Raw genomic sequence first — 21,961 nt, forward strand, 5'->3', positions numbered from 1 at the left:
TGAGATCGTGTTTATCATACGTGTTTTATTTTTTTAACTATTTGGAATGTTTAGTATGTGGTTTAGTTGGGAACACAAGTTATGTGATCAGCTAACTATCATTTTTAATAACATGGAGTAATAATGTTATTTACGCTAGGATTGTGAGCGGGTGGTCATAGAATTTGGTAAAAATACATAATTTTAACCAATCTATTAGACCTGGACATGCGTTATTATGGTATGCTATTTAGAATGGGATAGTTAAACCATCACTACGAGTCAAATAATATAGTACAATTAGTTTGATATATTTTTCGCTAGGTCTGGATACGTATCGTATTATAATGCCATGATAATAGTGGTAGTTAATGCTTCAGTATTTGTGAGGTTGTGGTAAATAAAGATCACTGTTATGCCACGATAATTTATCAGAGGTGCCGGATTTGCTAAATATCTTTTTGAAAATTTCAGAAGTTGTTACCAAGTCGGAAGGAGGATTTCGTGTTGGTTTAAGTACCTATTAGAATGACATCAAGTGAGGATAGTGTAACGACCCGAACTCGTGGGTCCAAACCGTTAACCGAGTCCTTACCTGAACCCGAGGTCACCTAAGTCAAATCCCGTCATGTCTAGTGTCAAAACATCATTCTTAGGTCATAATTATGCTTCACAAAGGCTCTATGCAACTTCCCAAGACTCTAGGTGGATTATGCCGGAGAAAGGGATAAAGAAAACCAAACAGCAACAGTTCAATTGACCGAGTGGAGCTTCAATCGGCCAAAGTGGACCTCCCTATTTCGGTCGACCAAAATGGCCAACCGGTCAACCGGTTGTGACCAAAAATGATGCGAGGCTACTAGAATTGAAAATGAACAGTAACCAGTCGGCCAAAATGATTCTTTGAGCTGAAAAAACCTGTAACTGGAATGCAACAAGTGTGGAGATAAAAAAAAGCCAATGTAGAAACTTTACAATCTGTTCTATACTTAATCTAAGACGACACTAAAATTGACAAAGCTACATGCCATGGTTATAAACATCAACATTTGGATACAAATCAACTTCTTTCATCCCATTCAAGTAAGAAATACAACATAGTCTATACATTTAGCCCAATTACATTAAAATAGTATCAAGGCTCATAGTTACATTACAAGACCATGCTATACAGCTTAAATACATTGCAAAATGACACTTTACAAAAGAATGGGCTCTAAATACAAAAGGTTACAAAACACCCTTCTTATCCCTTCATGCTAGTGGTGGATTGTCATCCGCCACTTCCTTTCCATGACTTGAAAAATGTTAATATAAAGGGGTAATCAAATTGCTCAGTAGGTGGTGCCTAAAACACATCTCTTGTGACCCTGTGAATCCAAATAATGAATAGGAATAAGGGAAAAGGGATCATGTTATGCCGGGAAAAAATATAACAATTTCAAGGCCAAAAATGAACAATGTCATACCATGAAATGCAATGCCATGATATGTCGCTCCCCATTTTCAAAATCCATTCCATTCATCACTTTTCAAACCGTTAACACAACATGTCCCACAGTGACCCCATGGCGACACGAGAGAAAGATTGGCTACTGTCCCTGGCCCATGGTACCCCCGTGGCGTCATTTGGGGCCCAAATAACTCAACCATGCTAGGGTGATTTTCCTAATTCCCTCTAGGTCACATTAACGCCACGGCCCCAGGTGACCCCTAGGCGACCGGGTTTTCGCAAACCTTTTTTATCAAAGCTTTATCCCAAAATTCCCCTTTTTCCTTTTCAAATCAATTCTTTCCCATTCCATGCCCAATGACATGCACGAATGTCTCATGCTTTCCAATGCTATGATAGTAGAAATTTTATAATTCACAAAACAACATACTTCCATAGAGCTAATTCTAGCGAGTTAAACATAGTAGACATGGCATATCACCACTTAAGCATGTTTTTCATACAAATCAACTAGCACACATAATCATAAGCTTCATATACAACAATTAAATCATTTTTAAAGGACATTAACACAAATTAAGTATGCTTGACAACAATTAATAAAGAAAAATTCACAAAAGGTGCAAGAATGTATGGATTAGAGACCCCTACCTCAAATGAGAGAAAAACACCTAAAAATCCCTAGATTTTTTAAAATCCTAGGTTAGCTAAAAATGTGATTTGCTCCTAATAACGCGTAGATCTCAACAAGCTCTCTGTTTTGCCGCAAATGGCACTCGAAAATTCCAAAAAATGAGAGTAATTGAAGATTGAAGTTTGTGAAAAGGAAAAAGAAAAAGAGAAGGGAAAGAGAGAGATAGCTGGGGAGAGAGAGAGAGAGAGAGAGAGAGAGAGAGAGAAATGAGGCCAAATTGGCCTCTAGTTGATATGTGCTGATTGCAGCTTCACATAACTCTTCAAAGTCCATCTTTTGATAAGACAGTGGTGCCATCTACAATAAAAGACAAGCACCGAGAGTCGGGAAAAACAATGTTAATTTTAAACTTGAAAAAAGAAGAAAATAATTCAGTGTAATATTCAGGATTCACAAGACAAAAAGCACTTATAGAAATGGAATATGATAGAAAAAGTCTATAAATTATTTGATTGCTGCAGATAACCCTGGACATATTCCAACTAATACCTAATTGAAGTTGTAGTTAAGTAACAGGTATTAATTTAGCTTAAAGATTGTTTATCATTAAATAAACATGTTACCAAGCACGAAAATCAAGCAAAAATGGTTATTTCATAAGGAACTACTCATTTTATAAGCATTTAAACATGCAAAAATATCATAAACACTAGAATAAATATCAGAAACAATGATCATATACTTTTTCACTGAGTAATAATGATCCCAAAGTCCTCACCACATTGAGAATATCAGGAATCCTTGACTCCTTCATTGCATCAGTTGCATTTCGCACAAGAGCCTGCAAATTTGTTTTCAGTTCTCGTTTGACCATAAATTTGACTTTATAGGAAGGAATGAGGATAAGAAGACTGGCTAACACAGAACATAATTTCTTTTATCACATGACCATGTCATCTCCATAATTAGAACAATAATTCCCTGAAATCATAATCAACTTCAATTTAAGGATCAAATAGAAAGAAAGGGAAGTAAATAACCATTTTGAAATTATCAAGCGAGACATATCCATCTTTGTTAGGTTCCAAAAGCATAAACTGAGCTCTAAGATAAACCAACTCATCCTCTTTTAAAGCTTTTGAGAGAGCCTGCAATCGAAGAACAAACAACAATAACAAAAATTATAACTAAAACCAAAATCTTCAATCAGTCATAACAATAGCATGAAATAATTTTACGGATATGACTATTTTCAAGCCATCTAATTGAGGCATTCAACATATAAAGCGATCCACAAACTTAGCAAGACAGATAAGCTGAGTCTGTTTTCAAGCAGCTATTCTCCAGCTTCATGGTCAAAGGATGATGGGTGGAGAATAAATGGTCAGAATATTCCACTGGATGGGTGTAAGCCCATTTCTAATTCGTTTTCAAAATAAGGAAGGCTTTCATTTAAGGCAGTTGATGGATGAAGATAAATGGGACTCGATTGAATGTATCAATATAAATATCCTTTCTGTCAACTGAAATTCCTCCGTAAAAATGAAATGGCAATAACTCATCTAAGTATCATGACTTGTACTTACCATTCAAAATAAACAGAGACCCCAGTAATACTAATGCTTTAACTGATAAACTCAACGTGAGAACGATGATACACAAAATGCAAAAAAATCAATAACCATGGCTAAAGTAATACAAAGTATAATTACAATTCCCTTATAAAAGGAAAGTAAAATGTATATTTATGATATAATACTCAGTTAGTAAAATAAAATTCAGATTATTTTGACAATGTACAATTAAAAGATTAAGAAACAGAAAACACATGATACAGAAAATGTAATTGGATTCCTATTTGCAGGCGGGAAAGTTGAAAATTTTGACTACAGAACAAATATATATATATATATATATATATAGACAAATTCTTGAATGCAACAACTAACTATCTTATTCTTCCTTCCCTCATGGGAGGGGAAAAAACAGGATTAAAAAAATTTAAAAAAAAACATGATAAAATGAAAAAACATTACATCAGATTTAAAATCATCTCTCATCAATCAAGGGGGGAGCGGCCTTAATCAAATTATAAAAAAATTATAGAAAAAAAAATAGAACCTCGTCCTTAATCCAAAGCTTGTAGAGATGCATACTCACCACCACCTGAATCAGAGGGTTGAGAAGTGGAGGTGTGGCCCTCAATGTCCCTGTTTAAAGCAGCAGTGAACGCCTCCACATCCGCCCCAAAATGCATAGTTCGTCCTATAAATGTATCAGATGATAAAAACTTAGATTTTACTATCCCAACAATTCCCCTTTTTTTTTCAAATCCAATAAATTTCAGCCCCATATATATATATAAATATATATATATGTGAACATATTCAAACATGTATTGTGCAGTAAGAGAGAGAAATGTAACCTCGTCCTCCTTAAGAAGCTTCATAATGGAAGTAATCTCCCTGAAAATGAGATAGACATGTGTGTATATGTATATATATATAATATATGTATGTATATGTTCGCGCGCCGTGTATCGATCAGTTGCATTTCCGGTGAATCCCACAACTTTAGAGAGGGGAGAGAAACAAGAAATCGGGAGGTTATTTAACGATGAAAAGGAGTTGAAAAAAAAAATAAAAACAAAACCCATACATACAAGTTAGCAGTTGCAGAGAGAGAGGGGGCAAGCTTGAGAGTTGAGAGACAGCGGGCCAGCGGCTAAAGCTTGCCAATGGTGAACCCGAACTGGAACAGCGGGCGATGGAAACTGAAAGATATGGGTTTTGATTTTTTGAACAATCTGAAATGATATGCCAATATGGATTTTGATTTTTTGAACAATCTAAAATGATGTGCCAATATGGGTTTTGATATAGGTAATAGGTTTTGAACTTTGATTCTAGCAGACAGATAGATAAATTAAAGTGTATGGGTTTTGAACTTTTGATTCTTGTAGATTTTGTAGTTTGCAGTTGCAGAGACAGAGAGAGGGCAAGTTCAGAGTTGAGAACGAGAATAGAGATGTAGGCGATTGGGGAGGCTGAAGAGAAACCTATGGCTTGAAGTTTGTAGATTTTGTAGTTTGCAGTTGTAGAGACAGAGAGAGGGCAAGTTCAGAGGTGAGAACGAGAATAGAGATGGAGGCGATTGGGGAGGCTGAAGAGAAACCTAGGGCTTGAAGTTTGTAATGTCGGATGAGATTGGTAAACTTAGAAACAAGTGATAAATTAATCAAATAGTAAAGTGAAATAATTTTAGAGTGCTGGCTAGTTTCGCACTTCCGAGCGTTCTTGCAGTGAATGCCGATTTAAGCAATATATACCAGCACTCCTACAAGACCGCCTATAATTATTTTTGTTGTAGTTTATATATACATGAAAATCAATTTAACACAAAACATATGTATTGAAAGAGTGGTAATGGTTACCCAGGAGAGAAGAGTATTCTGAATCCAAAAGATGGAAATCTGGATCCCAAATAGAAAGCCCATGCCAGATTTTAGAATGAAATTCAAAATTTTTAAATCAGAAAGTATATATATATATATATATATATAAAAAGTTAGAAACAAGTGATAAATTAATCAAATAGTAAAGTGAAATAATTTTAGAGTGCTGGCTAGTTTTGCACTTCCCAGCGTTCTTGCAGCGAATGCCGGTTTAAGCAATATATACCAGCACTCTTACAAGAACGCCGATAATTATTTTTGTTGTAGTGTATACATACATGAAAATCAATTTAACACAAAACATATGCATTGAGAGAGTGGTAATTGTTACCCAGGAGAGGAGTATTCTGAATCCAAAAGATGGAAATTGGATCGCAAATAGAGAGCCCATGCCGGATTTTAGAATGAAATTGAAAATTTTTAAATCAAAAAGTATATATATATATATATATATATTTCATAACGGTTGCTTCTTTCTAGAGTTTCAAAGCGAAGAGTGGCTAAGGTGTAGGCGAGTTGTCTATGATTTGAGGAGAGAGTATGGTGTAGGAGGGAGAGAGAAATAGCAATTGTTAGTGCTTACGTTACAATTGGCATAAGAATTCATAAAGGTAAAAATTGATAGTCCAGTTGACATGGCATTGAAGGGCCTATTTTATACCCACCTGTTATATTTTTAAAATAACAACCCATGTGGCATTGGATTGGAGTTATGCTTTTCAGTCTGCTCAAAACAACTGGCCGTTACAATATAGTGTGTTTGTTTTTTTTTTTTTTTTTTTTTTTTTTTTTGGCTTTTTACTTTTGAGAAAAAGAAGAAAAAAACCCCCAAATTGTACAGAATGGTTCGGGTTCGGAAAAAGCCCAACTAATTTATCCAACCAGAGGATCTTTGTATTTTGGAATTTTGGCGAACAACTAATTTATCTACTTACTGGTTTCTTTGATAGTCTCCGAGAGAGTTGTGGAAGAGAGAGACCCAATAGGCCAAGGAAATGGATTTAAGTACAAGTTGGAACATCAGTAACGGCTGTGGATTCTTACTTTCACCGACTGGTGTGGCTGATGGTAGCTTTTTCATACTTTCTCGCCTGACCCATAAGTTCTCATGCCCCGTTTGGTGGTACCCATTTCCCTATACTCCTAAGGGTTTCTGTATTGTTCATTCCAGCAAGAGAAATTCGCCTTCTGAACCAGTTTTGAAGCCAAACATTGTTGAACAAGTGTCGGTGGACGATGAAGACGGCCTTCTCCTTGATGACTTTGGAGACGGTAATCAGTCACTATCTGATTCTTGTTTTCTTTTTGTGTTCTGTTTTATTTTTTTATTCAATTATGTTCTTTGATAGTTTTGAATTCTATAATCTACTTTTAACATAAAGAAAGTAGTAGTAGGTTTTTAGAGTGATACAATTTCATAGTATTATTTTCATGGTGGTATTAGTGAGGTGAGGTCAATTGGGTCTCCAATATTTTCTAATGAATCAATAACTTATAACCTGTTTGGTTCAATTTTTTGAAAATGGTTCTCAGTAAGTCAGTAAACAAAAAAAAAAAAATTATAAAAGACAATTCTCTGAAAACATGCCTTTTTTTTTTTTTTTAATTGGGAGTTTTAAAATTTCATTTTTAGAAAACAACAATCAAACAAGTTTCTATACAGTTTTTGATTTTCAGTTCCAAACAGGCTCTTAGCCTCTTATACTCCTCCGGTGTGAATCTTATTTTTTGTCATTAGGAATTTTGAAGTTTGGGTTTTTCTCTCCACAAGTTTGGGCCTTGTTTAATATAATGCCTATTTATGGTTATACTACTAGAAGTGTCTGCGTGGTGTTATTTAGTGTGTTCTATGATTTGGGTTTAAATATGTTGTGGCATAATATATGGCTTGAAGTTCAGGTTGTGTGTCAAAATCATAATCACCTTTGTAGGGGCTTAATAAGAATGATGATTTTGGTTTGTTCACCTCTTGGTCTTGTATTGAAAATTTTACTGATATTTAATTTGCCTACACAACATAGGTCATAGAATGGCACAAAAGCCATGATCTTGCTGAAACGGACTGTGAGTTAGACAAGCATGGTAGAAGCCATATGATAATGTGATGAGTTTCTCTGGATGTTTGGTATGTGAGTCATGGGTTGGAAATTTCTTACTCAAACCTTGGTTGTAATGTGTCATGTGTCATGAGTCATGAAGAATACAACCATTGAAGACTATGCAGACAAGATTTGCGAAGAAAACAATGAGAAATCTGCATCCTCAATCACATATCTAGGGCACAAGTAAATGACCTTAGAAAGTCCTTAGACAATCTAGTTTTGATCCTGGTGAGACTCAAAATACTTGATTAATTTTTTTTTTTCGATAAATAGATTTTCAAAGTAATGATTTTTTTGGAAGGTAGAAGTAATGATTTTTTAGGAGGTTTTAAAACTATGTTTTTATTGAAGAACAGTATGTGTTCTATTGATCGAAGGGCTCTCCAGTAGACTTTGGTTGATAGGTGGATCGATCTAATTTTTTCAGAACATTTTATTGTACCCATTATGCTACTACTGGTTGGTTGATCGAACGAGTAGTTTGGCAGTAGGTGTTGATTGATGCCTAGATCAATTGAACTCTGCTAGGTTTATTTTTGAAAAATCTCTCAAAGGCAATTTCTACAAGGATTCAACTTACCAAAATATAACAAGTACCTATATTGGCTATATATATGAGTTTATTATAGTCATTCTACGAGATGATCCAAGTCTCTAATCATTTAGAATGATAAACTCCTTGTGATAGAGAGAATTTCCCAATGCTGTCATATGTAATTGAATATTCATAGTGGAGGAATTCATCAGAGGAGAATTCAACCAAATAGATTTTTGGGCAGAAGAAAGAATAACCAATGGAGAAGCAGTTAGGTGATATGTGTATCCCACTGGATTTGTCTTGGGTACTCTGAATTTTGATGCTACAAATTCGTAATCAAGAGAGTAGTTGCAGCTGATAGGTGTGTGTGTGTGTGTGTATCAAATTGAATAACAAAATGTGCATTATTTGTAATATTATCATAGAATACCATTCCATGTTGCTCTTTCTTATTTCATTATCTTAATTGGACCGAATGCTGGATCTCTTGGTCTACAAGTGATGATAGTCATTTTCTTATTCTCTTAAATAAAATTATTGTTTTAAGAGTTGATTAGGAAAAGTTGCAAAAGTTGGATATCCTTGTTGAGCAATATAATACCTCTAAGCCTTACTAACTCGGGGTTGTTTATTTATTTATATATTTTATTTTTGTGTGTTTTTCTTCAATATCTTTTCCTCATTTTTAAGGCAAACTGATTCTATAGATAAATTGATCTTTTATACTTCCTCAAATATGCAATTGCTATGCAACTGGTACATTCTCATACCTCCTCAACAATATGCTTAATTTTTTTTTTTGTCAACCCCAAATCATACTGAGAATTCAAAGTGTGATAATTAAATTTTAAATTACACCTTTGAAAAGTCAAAAGTTTTGCAAACAGTCCTCTAATAAATAGACAAAAATTTTATTATATAATTTCCACTTCCTCACTCTCCACACTTAAAAGATCCATCACTTGAGTAACTTAATTAGAAGATCCCAAAAAAAAAAGAGTTTACTCCCTCCGTCACAAAATTCTTGGGGTGTTTGGGAATCCGACTCATGGTAGTGTGTCTTTAATATATACTTTTTATTGTATTGATAAGATTGAATTTATAAATCTATCCTTGTTAAAAGACAAAGGAGTACTCCGTAATTAGTGCACTCGTTTAATCAAATCATTGTCAAGAGGATAGTTTGGGAATGTTATAAAAAACAGTACATCCATTTTTGGATTGGGACGTGCTTTGGGACATCCCAAAATAGAAAGATGGACAAGAAGTTTGTGACGGAAAGAGTACATAGTTCACCAACTTCCACTTGCAAAGAACACTACTTCAACCCTTCAATTGACAAATCGCAAATAGAAGTTTATTTTTTTCATGCCACATTATTATTGTCGTCGCTAGTCCAAAGCTGTTCCCTCATTAAAGCGGTACATGAACTGGGTTCAGAACATCTTGAACAATTTTGTTGATATCCAGTGTGGGTACTAGAGCATTGAGAGGACCTTTCCCTAGTACGAGAGCACTGGGAAGGATGCACCTCTAGTGTATCAGTCATCATGCCCATAGTAAACGTCGGTTAGCCAAGTGCGGAGCGGATAACTGCTGAAAGCATCTAACTAGTAAACCAACTGTTCACTTATCTAACTAGTAAACCCAACTGTTCAGTGTCACTCATAACACGAAAATATCTATAGGAGTGAGCTCAACAACTCAGTAGGAAAAGTGATTCCCAAAATAGTTCCTGAGGGATTTTAAAACAAATAAGATAATGAGTTTAAGATGATGAATGCACAAAAATATTTTTCTCATAGAACATGCTTAAATCAAGAATTTTACAAAATCATTTATCCAATTTAAACAATTCTCTCAAATCAATGGAAACTTGTGGCTTTTACATGTTTGAAATTTGCTTGATTGCTTGAAAAGGCTATTTTCCTATTGGGCTGTTTGCTCATACCTAAGTCCTAACAACATTTGCAGATTCAAACAATGCTTATGAGATAGAAGATATCCCAGAGTTTTCATGAAGATTTTCTTCCTGCATTTTAGTGTTGACATTTAATTTTCATGTGCTTTAGAATTCTCTCTCTCTCTCTCTCTCGATAAGTAGATCTCTTCTCTCTTTTATAAACCTGTTTAAAGCTTGAGTTGTTCAAAGGTGTTATTGTGGTGCTTTCTGTCAAACTTGATTGATTTCAGAATTTATTTTGAATCCGGATGTGATATTTGGCATGCTTCCACTTGGAAGTCTGAATACGTAGATTATTCTGCTAGTAAAAAAAATTATGCTGGTCATGGAACACATGAAATTATTAAACTAAATTTTTTAAAATTGCCCTTTGTGTTCAGGATATTTTTTCTCCATGATGGCAGTTTCTCAATTTTTATAAAACATTATTGATTGAACTGTGTTTTCTGTAAAATCTTATGTGACACTTTAGTCTTTTGTGAATGATTTGGTGCTTATCTCTTGAGGAAACACTAAAAATTAATTTTTAATGAATCTTCGAAGATGGGTTGTCTGTGCTGTAGAAAATTTTCTTGCTGCAATAGTACTGAATAACAAAATAAAGCTTAAATTTTTATAGGTCTCTAAAATTCATGGGATTTAACAAATCATAAGTTTTGTTAGTCTAGTTTCAGATAAAAAATTTCTCATCTGATGTATGGAATTTTAGTTAGGTCTGTACATCACTGGTTCAAACAGAACCAAAGAAGACAGATTATTATCACAGTTTTCATTGACCCACATAACGAAATACAATAAGGATGTAGACCCCTAAATAATTTTCTTGTATAATATTTCGACTCTAGTTTCGTTTGGTGTTGGTTAGACCCTAATTGGACATGTGATTTTAAGTTCTTAATATTTAAATTTCAAAATGGTCAGATTTGACTATTTGCTTAGGAATGTGTTTGGAATCATTTCAGCTGATTTTTTATTTTTATTTTTTTCTTTCAATGAGGATAAATATAATAAAATAAAAATTTACCATATTTTTGAAGTTACAGGGCATGGCTTTTTTGGCCCCATGTTATCATGATTTTCTTCTTCATATGTCATCTTCTGTAGTTCCATTCACCATCGATCATATCAATAGTACACAAAATGTTAACAAAATGATTGTCATCACGTCAATAACTATTTATTCTGGATGTTGCTATAAACAAAATTTTACAACTTTGTACCTGAAGATGGGAAAGTTGAAGATTCAACTTTTTTTAGGCGTGATTGTGTCTGTCTTAAGATAGACATGTCTGTGATTTCCCGTGGCAACCTTTATAATTTCAATTCTTTAATACAGAAACTATTGTGCTTCACATGAGCAATATAGCGAGAATTAATAGATATTTTATAGATGTTTTTTGTTGTTCCTTAAGAGGGCTTGTTTCCTTGAGACAAAGATATCCTTTTACAACCCCTTTCTCATGTCAGCTATGATTGTTCGAATTGATTTGCATGATCAAAACTTTACTTGGATATTGACTTTAATGTAAATGATCAATATTGAATAATATAGCTAGGTAGGTTGCAGCCAACTCTGTATGTTGTCTTATGTGCTTGTTTACCGAATCATGAAGCATTTCAATTTTACAAGGCTATAGAGGGATACAAAAAGTTTCAGTGGCATATGAGTCTGACTAAGTTAACAAATTATGGCTAGTATATGTTATTTCAAGTACATTATGAAATCCTTAGATTTAAGCTGTTATATATTCATTTCTAAATATAAAAGCCAATGTTTGACCCATAAGAAGTGGTAATGTGACAATGATTATAGCTAGTAAGGAACAGTTCTACATTTAGAAGACCTTGCTAACGAAGCTCGGGCTTTCCTCATATGCTGAGAGAGGGGATTCCTCCTAGAACAGAGTAGGGAAGACATGAAAAAGAGAGAGACTTGCGAGTGTAAGGAAAGGAGTGAGACTTTTTGCTCTTAGTTTTACACCATATGGAATAATTCTAGTTTTAGAAGCTGTTGTTAATGACACTCGGGCTCCCTGCATATGGTGAGAGAGGGGGATCCCAGCCATCCTAGAACAGATTATAGAAGATGTGAAAAAGAACGAGTGAATTATGAGAGTAAGTAATGCAGTGAGAGTTTTTGCTCTAAGCTTTCTACCTTAGCTAGTAAGGAACAATTCTACTTTTAGAAGCCATTGTTAACGACGCTTGGACTCCCCTCATACGGTGAGAGGGGGATCCCAACCTTCTAGAATGGATTATAGAGGTTATACATCAAGGTTGATTGCAAGATTCTTTATGAGAATTGGAAAATTCCGTCTTTTATTTATTTATTTATTTATTTTTTATTTTTTCACATAAAAAAACAACATAAGTAGTCTAAATAATCAAAGAAACTTCTGTTGATGGAGTACGTTTTTAATCTTTTACTCATTGCTGCACAATTTCAGGATTGTTTGTGATATTTAATAAAAAATCTCTTTCAGCCCATTTTTTTATACTTGTTCATCTAATTTGGAGAATCTGATAACTACTCAACTTAGGGGAGCTTTTGTGGGAAACCTGGCTAGAGTTATTTTTAATATAGCTCGCACTGAAATTTCAAGAAGTTGTTTAATCTTCTTTTAGGTAAGGTGTCTTAGGAAGACGAGTGCTTTAGTTCATTTTCAGGGGTTAGGGTTGCAATGACATCAAGAAATTTAGTTCTCCGGTGACACACAGTCTGAATGGATTGTATTTTAGCATGAAGAGAGCGTTTTGAAAAAGAGGGCGAGCTTGACGCAACGATAAGGTTGCTTCATTGTAACTAGGGTTGCAAGTTGGGCTGGCCCAACCCAGCCCAGTACCAACCCAACCTCAACCCGAATCTGGATGGGTTGGGCCAGCCCGAATTGTACCCAACATGGGTTATGGTCAAAATCCAGCCCGAGTATTTTTCGGATGGGTCAGGTCGGGTTGACGGTTTGAGTTTTTAAATTTTTTTCCTCCCGGAAATTTATATATATATATTTAATTATATTTTTATTAAAAAAAATTTTTTTAAGCCAAATCATTTCAGATCGCCTCCATCTCTATTATCGTTCTCAAGTCTGAACTTGCCCTCTCTCTCTCTCTCTCTCTTTGTGTGCAAAATCTACAAGAATCAGAAGTTCATATATTTCAGTTTATCTATCTGTCTGCAAGAATCAAAAGTTCAAAACCTATTACCTATTTCAAAACCCATATCGGCATATCATTTCTGATTGTTCAAAAAATCAAAACCAATATCTTTCAGTTTCCATCTCCCGTTGTTCGAGTTCGGGTTCGCCGTTCACAAGCTTCAGCCACTGTCTCTCAACTCTCAAGCTTGCCCCCCTCTCTCTCTCTACAACTGCTAACTTGTTTGTATGGGTTTTGTTTTAATTTTTGGAAGTGACGGAGGCGGCGGTGGATCAGCGGCTGAGGGCGATGGATGGCGGCGGCAGAGAGAGAAAGAGAAAGAAGAGAGAGGAGAGAGAAAGAAGAAAAAAAAATAAAAAAATATGTATATATTTTTTTATTTCGAGTTTTGGGTTGGGTTCGGGTTGAGCCCGAGCCCAACCCGAACATGTCTGGGTTTTGACAAAACCCAACCCGAACATGAGCCCGATTTGTGAATTTTAAGCCCAAATTTCAAAATTTTTGGGTTGGGGTTGGGCTGGGCTGGGTTAGCCCGCCCAAGTTGCAGCCCTAATTGTAACCTAGAGGTCACGTGTTCGAAACAGGAAATAACCTCTCTGCATATGGAGGTAAGGATGCGTACATCAAACTCTCCCCAGACCCTGCAGTGGCGGGAACCTTGTGCACTGGGCTAGCCCTTTAGAGCGTTTTGAAAACTTTCTACATTGTACAATATTATTATGATAAAAATTTATAACTGAACTTTGAAATTGGGATGCAACATTCTAAAGAAATAATCATTTATTATCCATTCACTGCTTGTCCTTACGTTTCTTGCTTATTTACTTTTTTCATGTGCTTACAATTTATCATTTGAAAAGCAACAATTTATTGTAATATGTCTATATTCTTGATGAGAGTAGTTTATCACGAGCTCTCTAAAAGATTCTGTTGTGTTCTATTAAAGGATTACTTTTTTTATTGTCTGCAGTCAGGTTCAATCTTAAACCCGTCCCTCCCTTTAGATGTCATGCCAATGCTTTTGTAGTGTGCTACAACAGCTTTGGTGCATTCTTTAAAAGACCATTGACCATGTCTTTTTGACAGATTTAGTAAGATGACTTAATATCCGTGGAGAATTGGAACTAATACAATGTAAATAGATCACATCTTTTGTGGTTTATTTGGACTATTTCAGTTATTATATGCATTCTGTTTAGTGATATACAACATGTTTTTGCCCATGTAATTTTGTTTTTGGCTGGCATTTGAGCGGAATTGACAAAATTCGAGTAGTGAATTGACTCTAATTTTTCCTTTTTATTGCATAATGCATATTAAAAATTAGCATGTGTATCTATATGTGTGTGAAAATCAAGATATCATGTCTAAATGGATTTTTTTTTATCTGCATAGAGGAATCAGTGGAGGGCGATGATTATTTTGAGGATGAGTATTTGGCTGAAGATGCTGAACTCTATGTAAGTTCTGTGCAGAGAGTTTTCTTAATCATTATTAGTAAATGATTGAAGTTGACATTTTGCATAACAATCTTTTCCTCCTGTTTGAAGGCCGGAGATGGAGGTGGGGGAGGCGGAATCTCACTTGCTGGGACATCATGGGATAAAGAAGCATTAGCAATAGCTGAAGAGGTCGCTCTATCATTTGATGGTGAATTGAAAATATATGCCTTCAAGACATTAGCAAATTCCATCATTCAAGTACGCATTGAGAAGCTTTCAAATAAGTAAGCATCTGACACTATTGAAGAGAAGTGATATTGGATAATTCTGTCATTGAGCAACATATATGGCATTTTCTCCCCAAATTCTCTTTCTAACAAAACAGAACTTCTAATTATTATTTACCTACCTGCCCAAATAGCTAATCACATATCTGAAGAAAGGATGGAAGGTTGGATTTGTTGGGTTTGAATGAAGTTGGATGACTTTATGAGGGAACTGTATTGATGTAGGACGAGTACAAAGTAAAATTCTCCTCCTATCTCTGGTAATCTGATTGATTATGGGATTGATTATGGGCCGAACTTCAGAACTCTCCTACAAGCTCCGACTATCCGATTGATTATGGGACTGACAATGGCATAACTTCAAACTATTAATAGAATCTTCTACAATGGATTTTGTGGTGGCTTTATGTTATGGAATACTTATAGATTTGGCGTTCTGGTAAGGGAGAAAAAAGGCTTTTGGGTTGTATAGGTGACAAGGCATTGGGATTGGTGAGGTTTAGAAGTACTTGGCTGCTGAAAGTCCAAGGAGAAGGCCGTTGGAGTTATTAGACAAGAACATTTTCAAGAGTATTACATATTAGGGAGGAGCCGATATGTTAGGAAAAAATTAAAGGTTGCAAATATAGGGTTTTAGATTGGAAATTTATAGAAAGTCCCTGTGATGCATTTTTTTTGTTTTTTGATAAGTAAAGTCCCTGTGCTGCATTGAGTAATCCAAGAACAATAACTATGCTTATATGTTGTTTTGTGTGCTAATTTGAATGATTTCAGAGAGACAATGGTTGAGCTTATGAAAGAGGTGTTTTAGGGTTGAGTAATTAACAAGATCTGATTTGTGTATGTAAAAGTATATAGAGTTGCAGAAAAGAAGAAAGAAAGTAGAAGGTATGCATCATATTCAGATTATATTATCCATCCACTTAGGGCCAGAATTGCATCACACAATTCTGAAAGAGCTTGAATTTTTTTGGTTTTCTAGTCATCCTGCATATTGAAGTTGACTCTAAAAGAGGAGTCTTTTTGCGCAGTATGCATATAACTTGCCCTTTTCTTAGTCTTTAATCCCTTAACTGATATCTATTGAATCGAAAGCATAGATAGCTACATACACACACATATAAATGTACACTTTTGGGAATTCTTACCTGGATGTCATATTTTGAAACTCAAACTTTACGTATTAATAATCATTCATAAATACCCCATATCATAATCTATATCCTACTACAACCTTTTTTTTTTTGATAAGTATATATCCTACTACAACTTATGTTCAGCAAATCTATAAATTATTAAAATGGTAAATTTGACTCTTAAAAATTAATAAAAATATAAATATAATGAGAGAGGTTCGAATCCTCTTGGGTGCAAACAATTCCTTGAGAAGAGACAGGGAGGGGGGGAGTGAGTACCAACTAGGGAAAAAAAAATATAATGAGAGAGAGAGAGAGTTGACTAAAATTAAAAATTAGCTACACAAGGTCTTACATGGGTCTCACTTTAAAATTTAACCAATTTTTGAGATCATTATCTTCTTTGGGCTTGCTATTTCTTGAGTCTATAATAGATGCACACTCCTCTATTGGAGAAAATTCTTCCTTAAGAGTTTTGAAATGTTAATATATCAGAATTCATGAGCTCCTTAATTGCATACACGGTTTGGTATCAAAAGTTTTAAGTTGATACAACATTTCCTCTTTGTTTGAGATACTTAGGAATATAATGAAAATTTATTTATTTAGTTTTCCAATTATACTAATGAATTTCTGAAATGACAAACTCAATTGTAAGAGCAATTGGAGTAGACACGTCATTGAATTGGTCTAGAACTTGGATTGTGGTAGTATGGAGTCTATGCACATTTGCAACAGTCTCCTTTGGTTCCCGTCTATTAAGGAGTATTTTGATTGGTGCAGTGAAATGAATGATTAGCGACTGATGTTTGCTAAGCCAAGGTGAAACATGTGATGGGTTTGGTGTTATAAGAGATATAAAGTTGGTTAGAACAACAGTAGATATACACTTTGTGGGAGATGATAATTATTTGAGTAACTTGTAAATTTGAAACAATGTAGCATGTCAATATTGTGTATATGCAAAAAATTAATGGACTAAAAACGTGAAGTCAAGGTTTGGAAAACCTCCAATTAATTATTGAAATGACTGGGAAAGTTGAAGAGCCTAATCAGCAAAATTACTGTTTGTAGTTAACGGTTTGCAGCACCAAGAATAGCTTTAGACTACCTACTTTCCTTGTGTAATTACTAAACCCTAAAAACTAATATTTCTAGCAAGCTTTAGCAATAAAAACTCGATAATAAATTTATAATTATCCCTCAAAAGCCTCTGTTTGGTGCTTCTATACATTAATTGTGGTCTCATAGACCAGTAGGAGAGTGTGCTACGCACTTGTCCTACATCATATATATTCCAAAGTAGACAATGTTTTGTCTTCTAAAATTACCTTTGAAGAAGATTCTTTTCATCTATTTATGTATGTTCTTTAAACTCTTTTATTATTTCCTTTTCCTTAATTCTATGTTATTTCTTGAACCTTGCCAATCATTTCTCATTTGGGCATTGCAGAATAGTAAGCAAATGCATAAGAAATCTTCCATGGACGTTCATTGTAAATCCAAACTGTAACTCACAAGGTGGTTTTTTTTTAATTAAATTTTACCTTACTATCTAAATCCTTTGAGATACAAGTTATACAACAGAAGCTTTAATAGAAATGGTCAACGCATATTTTTGTAAACTTGGATTTTATGGGATGGAAATGTTAGAGAGAAAGCCTTTGCCAAATTCTAGAGATCCATGCGAACTGTTTCCCTTTTAAATCTCCACTTTGAAATATTATCTCTTAGAAATCCAACTGATACCAACCAAAAAAAGAATTGAAAAAGATATTTCGTTTCCTAGTTTCATTGTCCACAATTAGGGAGAAATTGGATATGATAACCATAGAATTTAAGTAGTGGGTTGGATGAAGCAGTTCTTCTGGCATTTTGTGTGATCGATGTATACCTCTATAGGGCAGAATGTTGGGTGTTTGATAAATAACATATTCATAAAATGAGTGTTGCCAAAATACGAATATTGAGATGTAAGATATATGTATGGTAAGGTAAGAAAGGACAAATAACAGTGAACCTATCTGATGTAGTACACATTGGCTCATACTGGAAATAGGATACGGCAATCGATTAAAATGAGTTTGCTATTTGCAACTAAGATCAATAATTGTGTACGAGGAAAAGTGATGTAATACACATTGAGGGTAATTGTAGGAGCATGGTATGGCACTATGACCACAGCTAATATGAATTAAAATTTTAAAAAGCCGTGTGATAGCATGTGGTTTGATTGACGTCATGGCATTAGAGCAAAATGACAAAACATGATTGATGTTATCAGCCTAGATAATTGGGGAAAAGGTATTGTTGAATATGTCATAGAAGTCAACATCTTTTGTGTTATTCTTTTAAATTCTTTTGTGATAATGTTGTTGATGGTTGATTAAAAAGCTATTGTCAAGTATTATGTTATAAATATAGAATGCTAAGTACAAACCCAATCACTAACAGGCCAGTGGCCTAGCGGTACCAAGCCCCTACTTCTCAAAGAGAGATTAGGGGTTCGAGCCTCGATGGAGGCATGTGTATGTGAGTACCAATTAGGGAAAAAAAATAAATACAAACCCAATCTCCAGCTATATTTACGTAAAGTGCTCGCCCTTAGACTTGATTTCCTGAGTTTCCACACTTGACAGGCAAGGCTTTTTGATTGTTTTTTTTTTTTTTTTTGGATGGTAAAGCGAATTCACACACATATGCCTTCACTAAGACTCGAACCCCTAACCTCTCCTTTGGGGGGCCAAGTTTGTACCAGCTGGGCTATTGCCCCATTTGGTAAGCTTTATGATTGTTCCATGCAATAGCACTTGTCATAATGGTGTGATTATTTCATCATCTTTTTTTTTTTTTTTTTCCTAGTTGATAGTTGATACTAACACACCCCCCCTCCAAGGAATTGTTTGCACACAAGAGGAGTCGAACCTTAGACCTGATGCTCCATGAGGCATCAGGGCCAAATGACTTACCCACTTGAGCCAATATTGTGGTTGATTATTTTCATAATCTGAAATCACAGAGATCTTTTTTCTTTTTCTTATTTAATTTTTTGTGTTTTTAGTTTTTGTGTTTGGTCTTCGATTATCAAGTGTTTCTGCATTTTAACACATGTTGTGTCTAGTTTTGCACCTAAAAAGAGGAACCTCTAAGACAGCTTTGATCTGCAATTATATTTTTCAGGTCTGGTTCCCCCGGTATGACTGATATTGAAGCTTTCTCGTCGGCCTACGGAGCAAGGCTAGATGAAGCCGAGCTTGCCGGATCTTTTCCTGAGAACATAGCTTTGGAGGTAGTCCTTTAATTTAAATATATCATTGTCTCTGATTTTCCTTGTTGTTTCCCTAAAGCAATTGCTTGTTGTCTTGGAGAGAGGTCCCTTTATTTTTAGGGTTAATTACAACGACACCCCCTGAGATTTGCCATATTTATAGTCATATACAACTTAGCCCTTTTTTAAACAAAGACACCCCCTAAGAGAATTTCTAATCCAAACAAGCCCTTAAAACATTTGAAAAGACGAAATTGCCCTTCAATGTTTAATTATTTTTATGGTAAAATATCATAACTCATGAAAAGTCAAATTTACCCTTATATATATTCACTATTACATCAGTACCATCATATATATATATATATATATATACATCTCATATATAAATATATATATACATATAACCAATCTCAAAGCATCCTTAATCCAGATCCGCCACCACCCATCCAGATCCGCCATCGTCACCATCTTGATCCGTCGTCTCCTTTGCGTCTTGATCCGCCATTGTCGCCGCTGCCTCTTGATCCGCTGCCGCCTCTCCCCAACAACCACAGCCGCTGCCATTGCATCGACGCTAAATCGTTCCAAATCGTTCAAATTTAATTTTTTCCGTTGCCAGCCGCTGCCTCTTGATCTTAGTGAACTCTTCTCCTTTCTCTTTTCCTTTTTTAATTTTTTCCTTCCAAATCGTTCAAATTTATTTCCTTTTCCTTTCATTCTAATTCGTTAAATCAAATCTCTCTAATTCAAGGGTTTCTAGGTTTCCAACATATGCGTCCCTGCCAGATTTCCTGTGAATTTGATTCTTTCGAACTATGGTAAATTGGATGGATCCTTTCAAATTGGTTTGTTATATTTTATTCCAAGCTTAATTCGCAATTGATGATTCACTTCTCAGTAATTTCAGAGCTTTTTTCCTGTTCAATTTTTTGATAGTGGTCACATTTATAAGCTTTTTGAGTTAATCTAGGTTTAGATGCTCTGAGTTCTAGTACGAATGAAGCGGATTGATTGCAATGTTTTCTTCATCTGAAGATTATCTTCAGATGCTCTAGTGGCGGCGGCTATGGTAGGGCTGTGAAATGGTGGTGGTGGGTGTGAACTGGTATGAGTATAGTTTCTAGGGTATTTTGGTCAATAAAAAATAATTGTATTTGGTAAATTGGTAATTGAATGTGTTAAAGGACAATAATGTCAATTCACGACCATTGGGGTGTCTTTGCTAACTTTATCAAATTTAGGGGGTGTTTTCGTTCAAAAAAGGGCCAAGTTATATATAACTGTCAATATGGTAAACCTCAGGGGGTGTCGTTGTAATTAACCCTTATTTTTACCAGCCAAGTGCAGACAGACCACGCTACTCTTTTGAAATGCAGACTTTGACATCCCAAATGTATATGTGGGCCCTATACAAAGATTGTAGGCTAGAGCATTGTGTACAGGGTTTATGGGTATGGTTAGGGATGGCTCAATTGTGGTCTAAAACCGTTTCACTTATCAGGTTAGCACAAATCTACAATAATGTATATGATCTTTATGTGTTGATTGTAGGCCAAAACATTTTGTATGGGGTTTAAGCCTATAGTTAGTGATTGCTTAATTGATCGAAGCTTTTTCACTTGTTAGGTTAGCAGCATTTTGTGGTAACTGCTGCATGAAACATGAATTCCGAACACTGGGTTCAAATTCTTCCTACTGTTCTTTTGTTTACCTATTACATCTGAAACAAGTGTGTTTCCTTTCAGGTGTCTTCACCTGGCGTCGAAAGGGTTGTTCAGATTCCACAAGAGCTTGATCGGTTCAAGGATCGGCCTATGTATGTTAAATATGTATTAGATGGCACTGGTTCATCCACTGAAAGTGATGGTGTTTTCAGAATCATTTCTTTTGATCTTAGAACACATTGTTGCACATGGGGTTTGGCAAATGTTAGGATTAATAGAGAAAAAGCAGGGAAAGGAAGACCTCTTAGCAAAAAACAAAGGGAGTGGAGGTTGAACACACCTTTCGACTCCTTACGTTTAGTCAGACTGTATTCTGAAATTTAAATCTGTGTGGTTTTGTACAAAACCATTATAGTTTTCACTGTTAAAATGCCTAGATAGACATATCACTATAGTTAAAAAACCAAAAAATAAATACATATATCTTCATGGCATGTTTGTGTTCCCTTTTAAGTTCCTAAATGATGACAATCGTAGACTTCAATAAATTTTGTACTTGCCATGTATGAATTTTTTGTTTAGGCAAAGAAAGAGGAGAGAAGAGTGGGAAAAATGATGTAAAGGTTTCTGATGTTTATGAGAATTTACAGCTGAAATAAACAAAGCAGTTTTTACCACTCGCGAGGTGTTTTTGTGTGTGTGTCTTAGAGCACTCCATAATCCACCACCGAGCACATGATTATGCGCGAGGTTCACATAACTTTGATTTAATATTTCATGTTCATGCAGATATAGTTCCAGTTTTCTTGGTAAAACCAGTTCTCAACTGGTTTTACTAGCAAGATGAATTTTAAGTGCTGTTGTGAGAATTGTAAATATGAT

The 21,961-nt window shown here is 34.9% G+C and overlaps 1 protein-coding gene and 1 long non-coding RNA gene across 4 annotated transcripts; one reads left to right on the forward strand and one right to left on the reverse strand.

The window, feature by feature from the left end:
* Window positions 1-1,003: 1,003 nt before the first annotated feature.
* LOC132273594 (uncharacterized) lies at window positions 1,004-5,541 on the reverse strand. Of its 3 annotated transcripts, none has more exons than XR_009470180.1 (5): window positions 4,729-5,538; window positions 4,492-4,637; window positions 4,227-4,331; window positions 2,845-3,214; window positions 1,004-1,349 (listed from the first exon to the last, which is right to left on the reverse strand). It is a non-coding gene; the product is annotated as an uncharacterized LOC132273594 (long non-coding RNA). The 3 variants fall into 3 exon arrangements; XR_009470179.1 differs by having other exon boundaries at window positions 1,008-1,349; window positions 2,845-2,907; window positions 3,107-3,214; window positions 4,492-5,525; XR_009470178.1 differs by having other exon boundaries at window positions 4,492-5,541.
* Window positions 5,542-6,323: 782 nt separating this feature from the next.
* Window positions 6,324-21,760, forward strand: LOC132273595 (uncharacterized). Its single transcript, XM_059774576.1, has 5 exons — window positions 6,324-6,792; window positions 14,675-14,739; window positions 14,830-15,005; window positions 19,325-19,433; window positions 21,161-21,760. The coding sequence occupies exons 1-5, from the start codon at window positions 6,516-6,518 to the stop codon at window positions 21,461-21,463; spliced, it is 930 nt and encodes a 309-aa protein (XP_059630559.1). The 5' UTR covers window positions 6,324-6,515; the 3' UTR covers window positions 21,464-21,760.
* Window positions 21,761-21,961: the final 201 nt, after the last annotated feature.

Source organism: Cornus florida, unplaced genomic scaffold (assembly GCF_030987335.1).
Source record: "Cornus florida cultivar Cherokee Brave unplaced genomic scaffold, ASM3098733v1 CherokeeBrave_3.0.0_Hap2_Chr09, whole genome shotgun sequence".
Lineage (NCBI taxonomy): Eukaryota > Viridiplantae > Streptophyta > Magnoliopsida > Cornales > Cornaceae > Cornus > Cornus florida.

Coding starts and splice junctions, on each gene's coding strand:
- LOC132273595 (XM_059774576.1), top strand. CDS start 6,516: ATGGATTTAAGTACAAGTTGGAACATCAGTAACGGCTGTGGATTCTTA. Junction 14,740..14,829: donor CTGAAGATGCTGAACTCTAT/GTAAGTTCTGTG, acceptor TCCTGTTTGAAG/GCCGGAGATGGAGGTGGGGG. Junction 15,006..19,324: donor ATTGAGAAGCTTTCAAATAA/GTAAGCATCTGA, acceptor TATATTTTTCAG/GTCTGGTTCCCCCGGTATGA.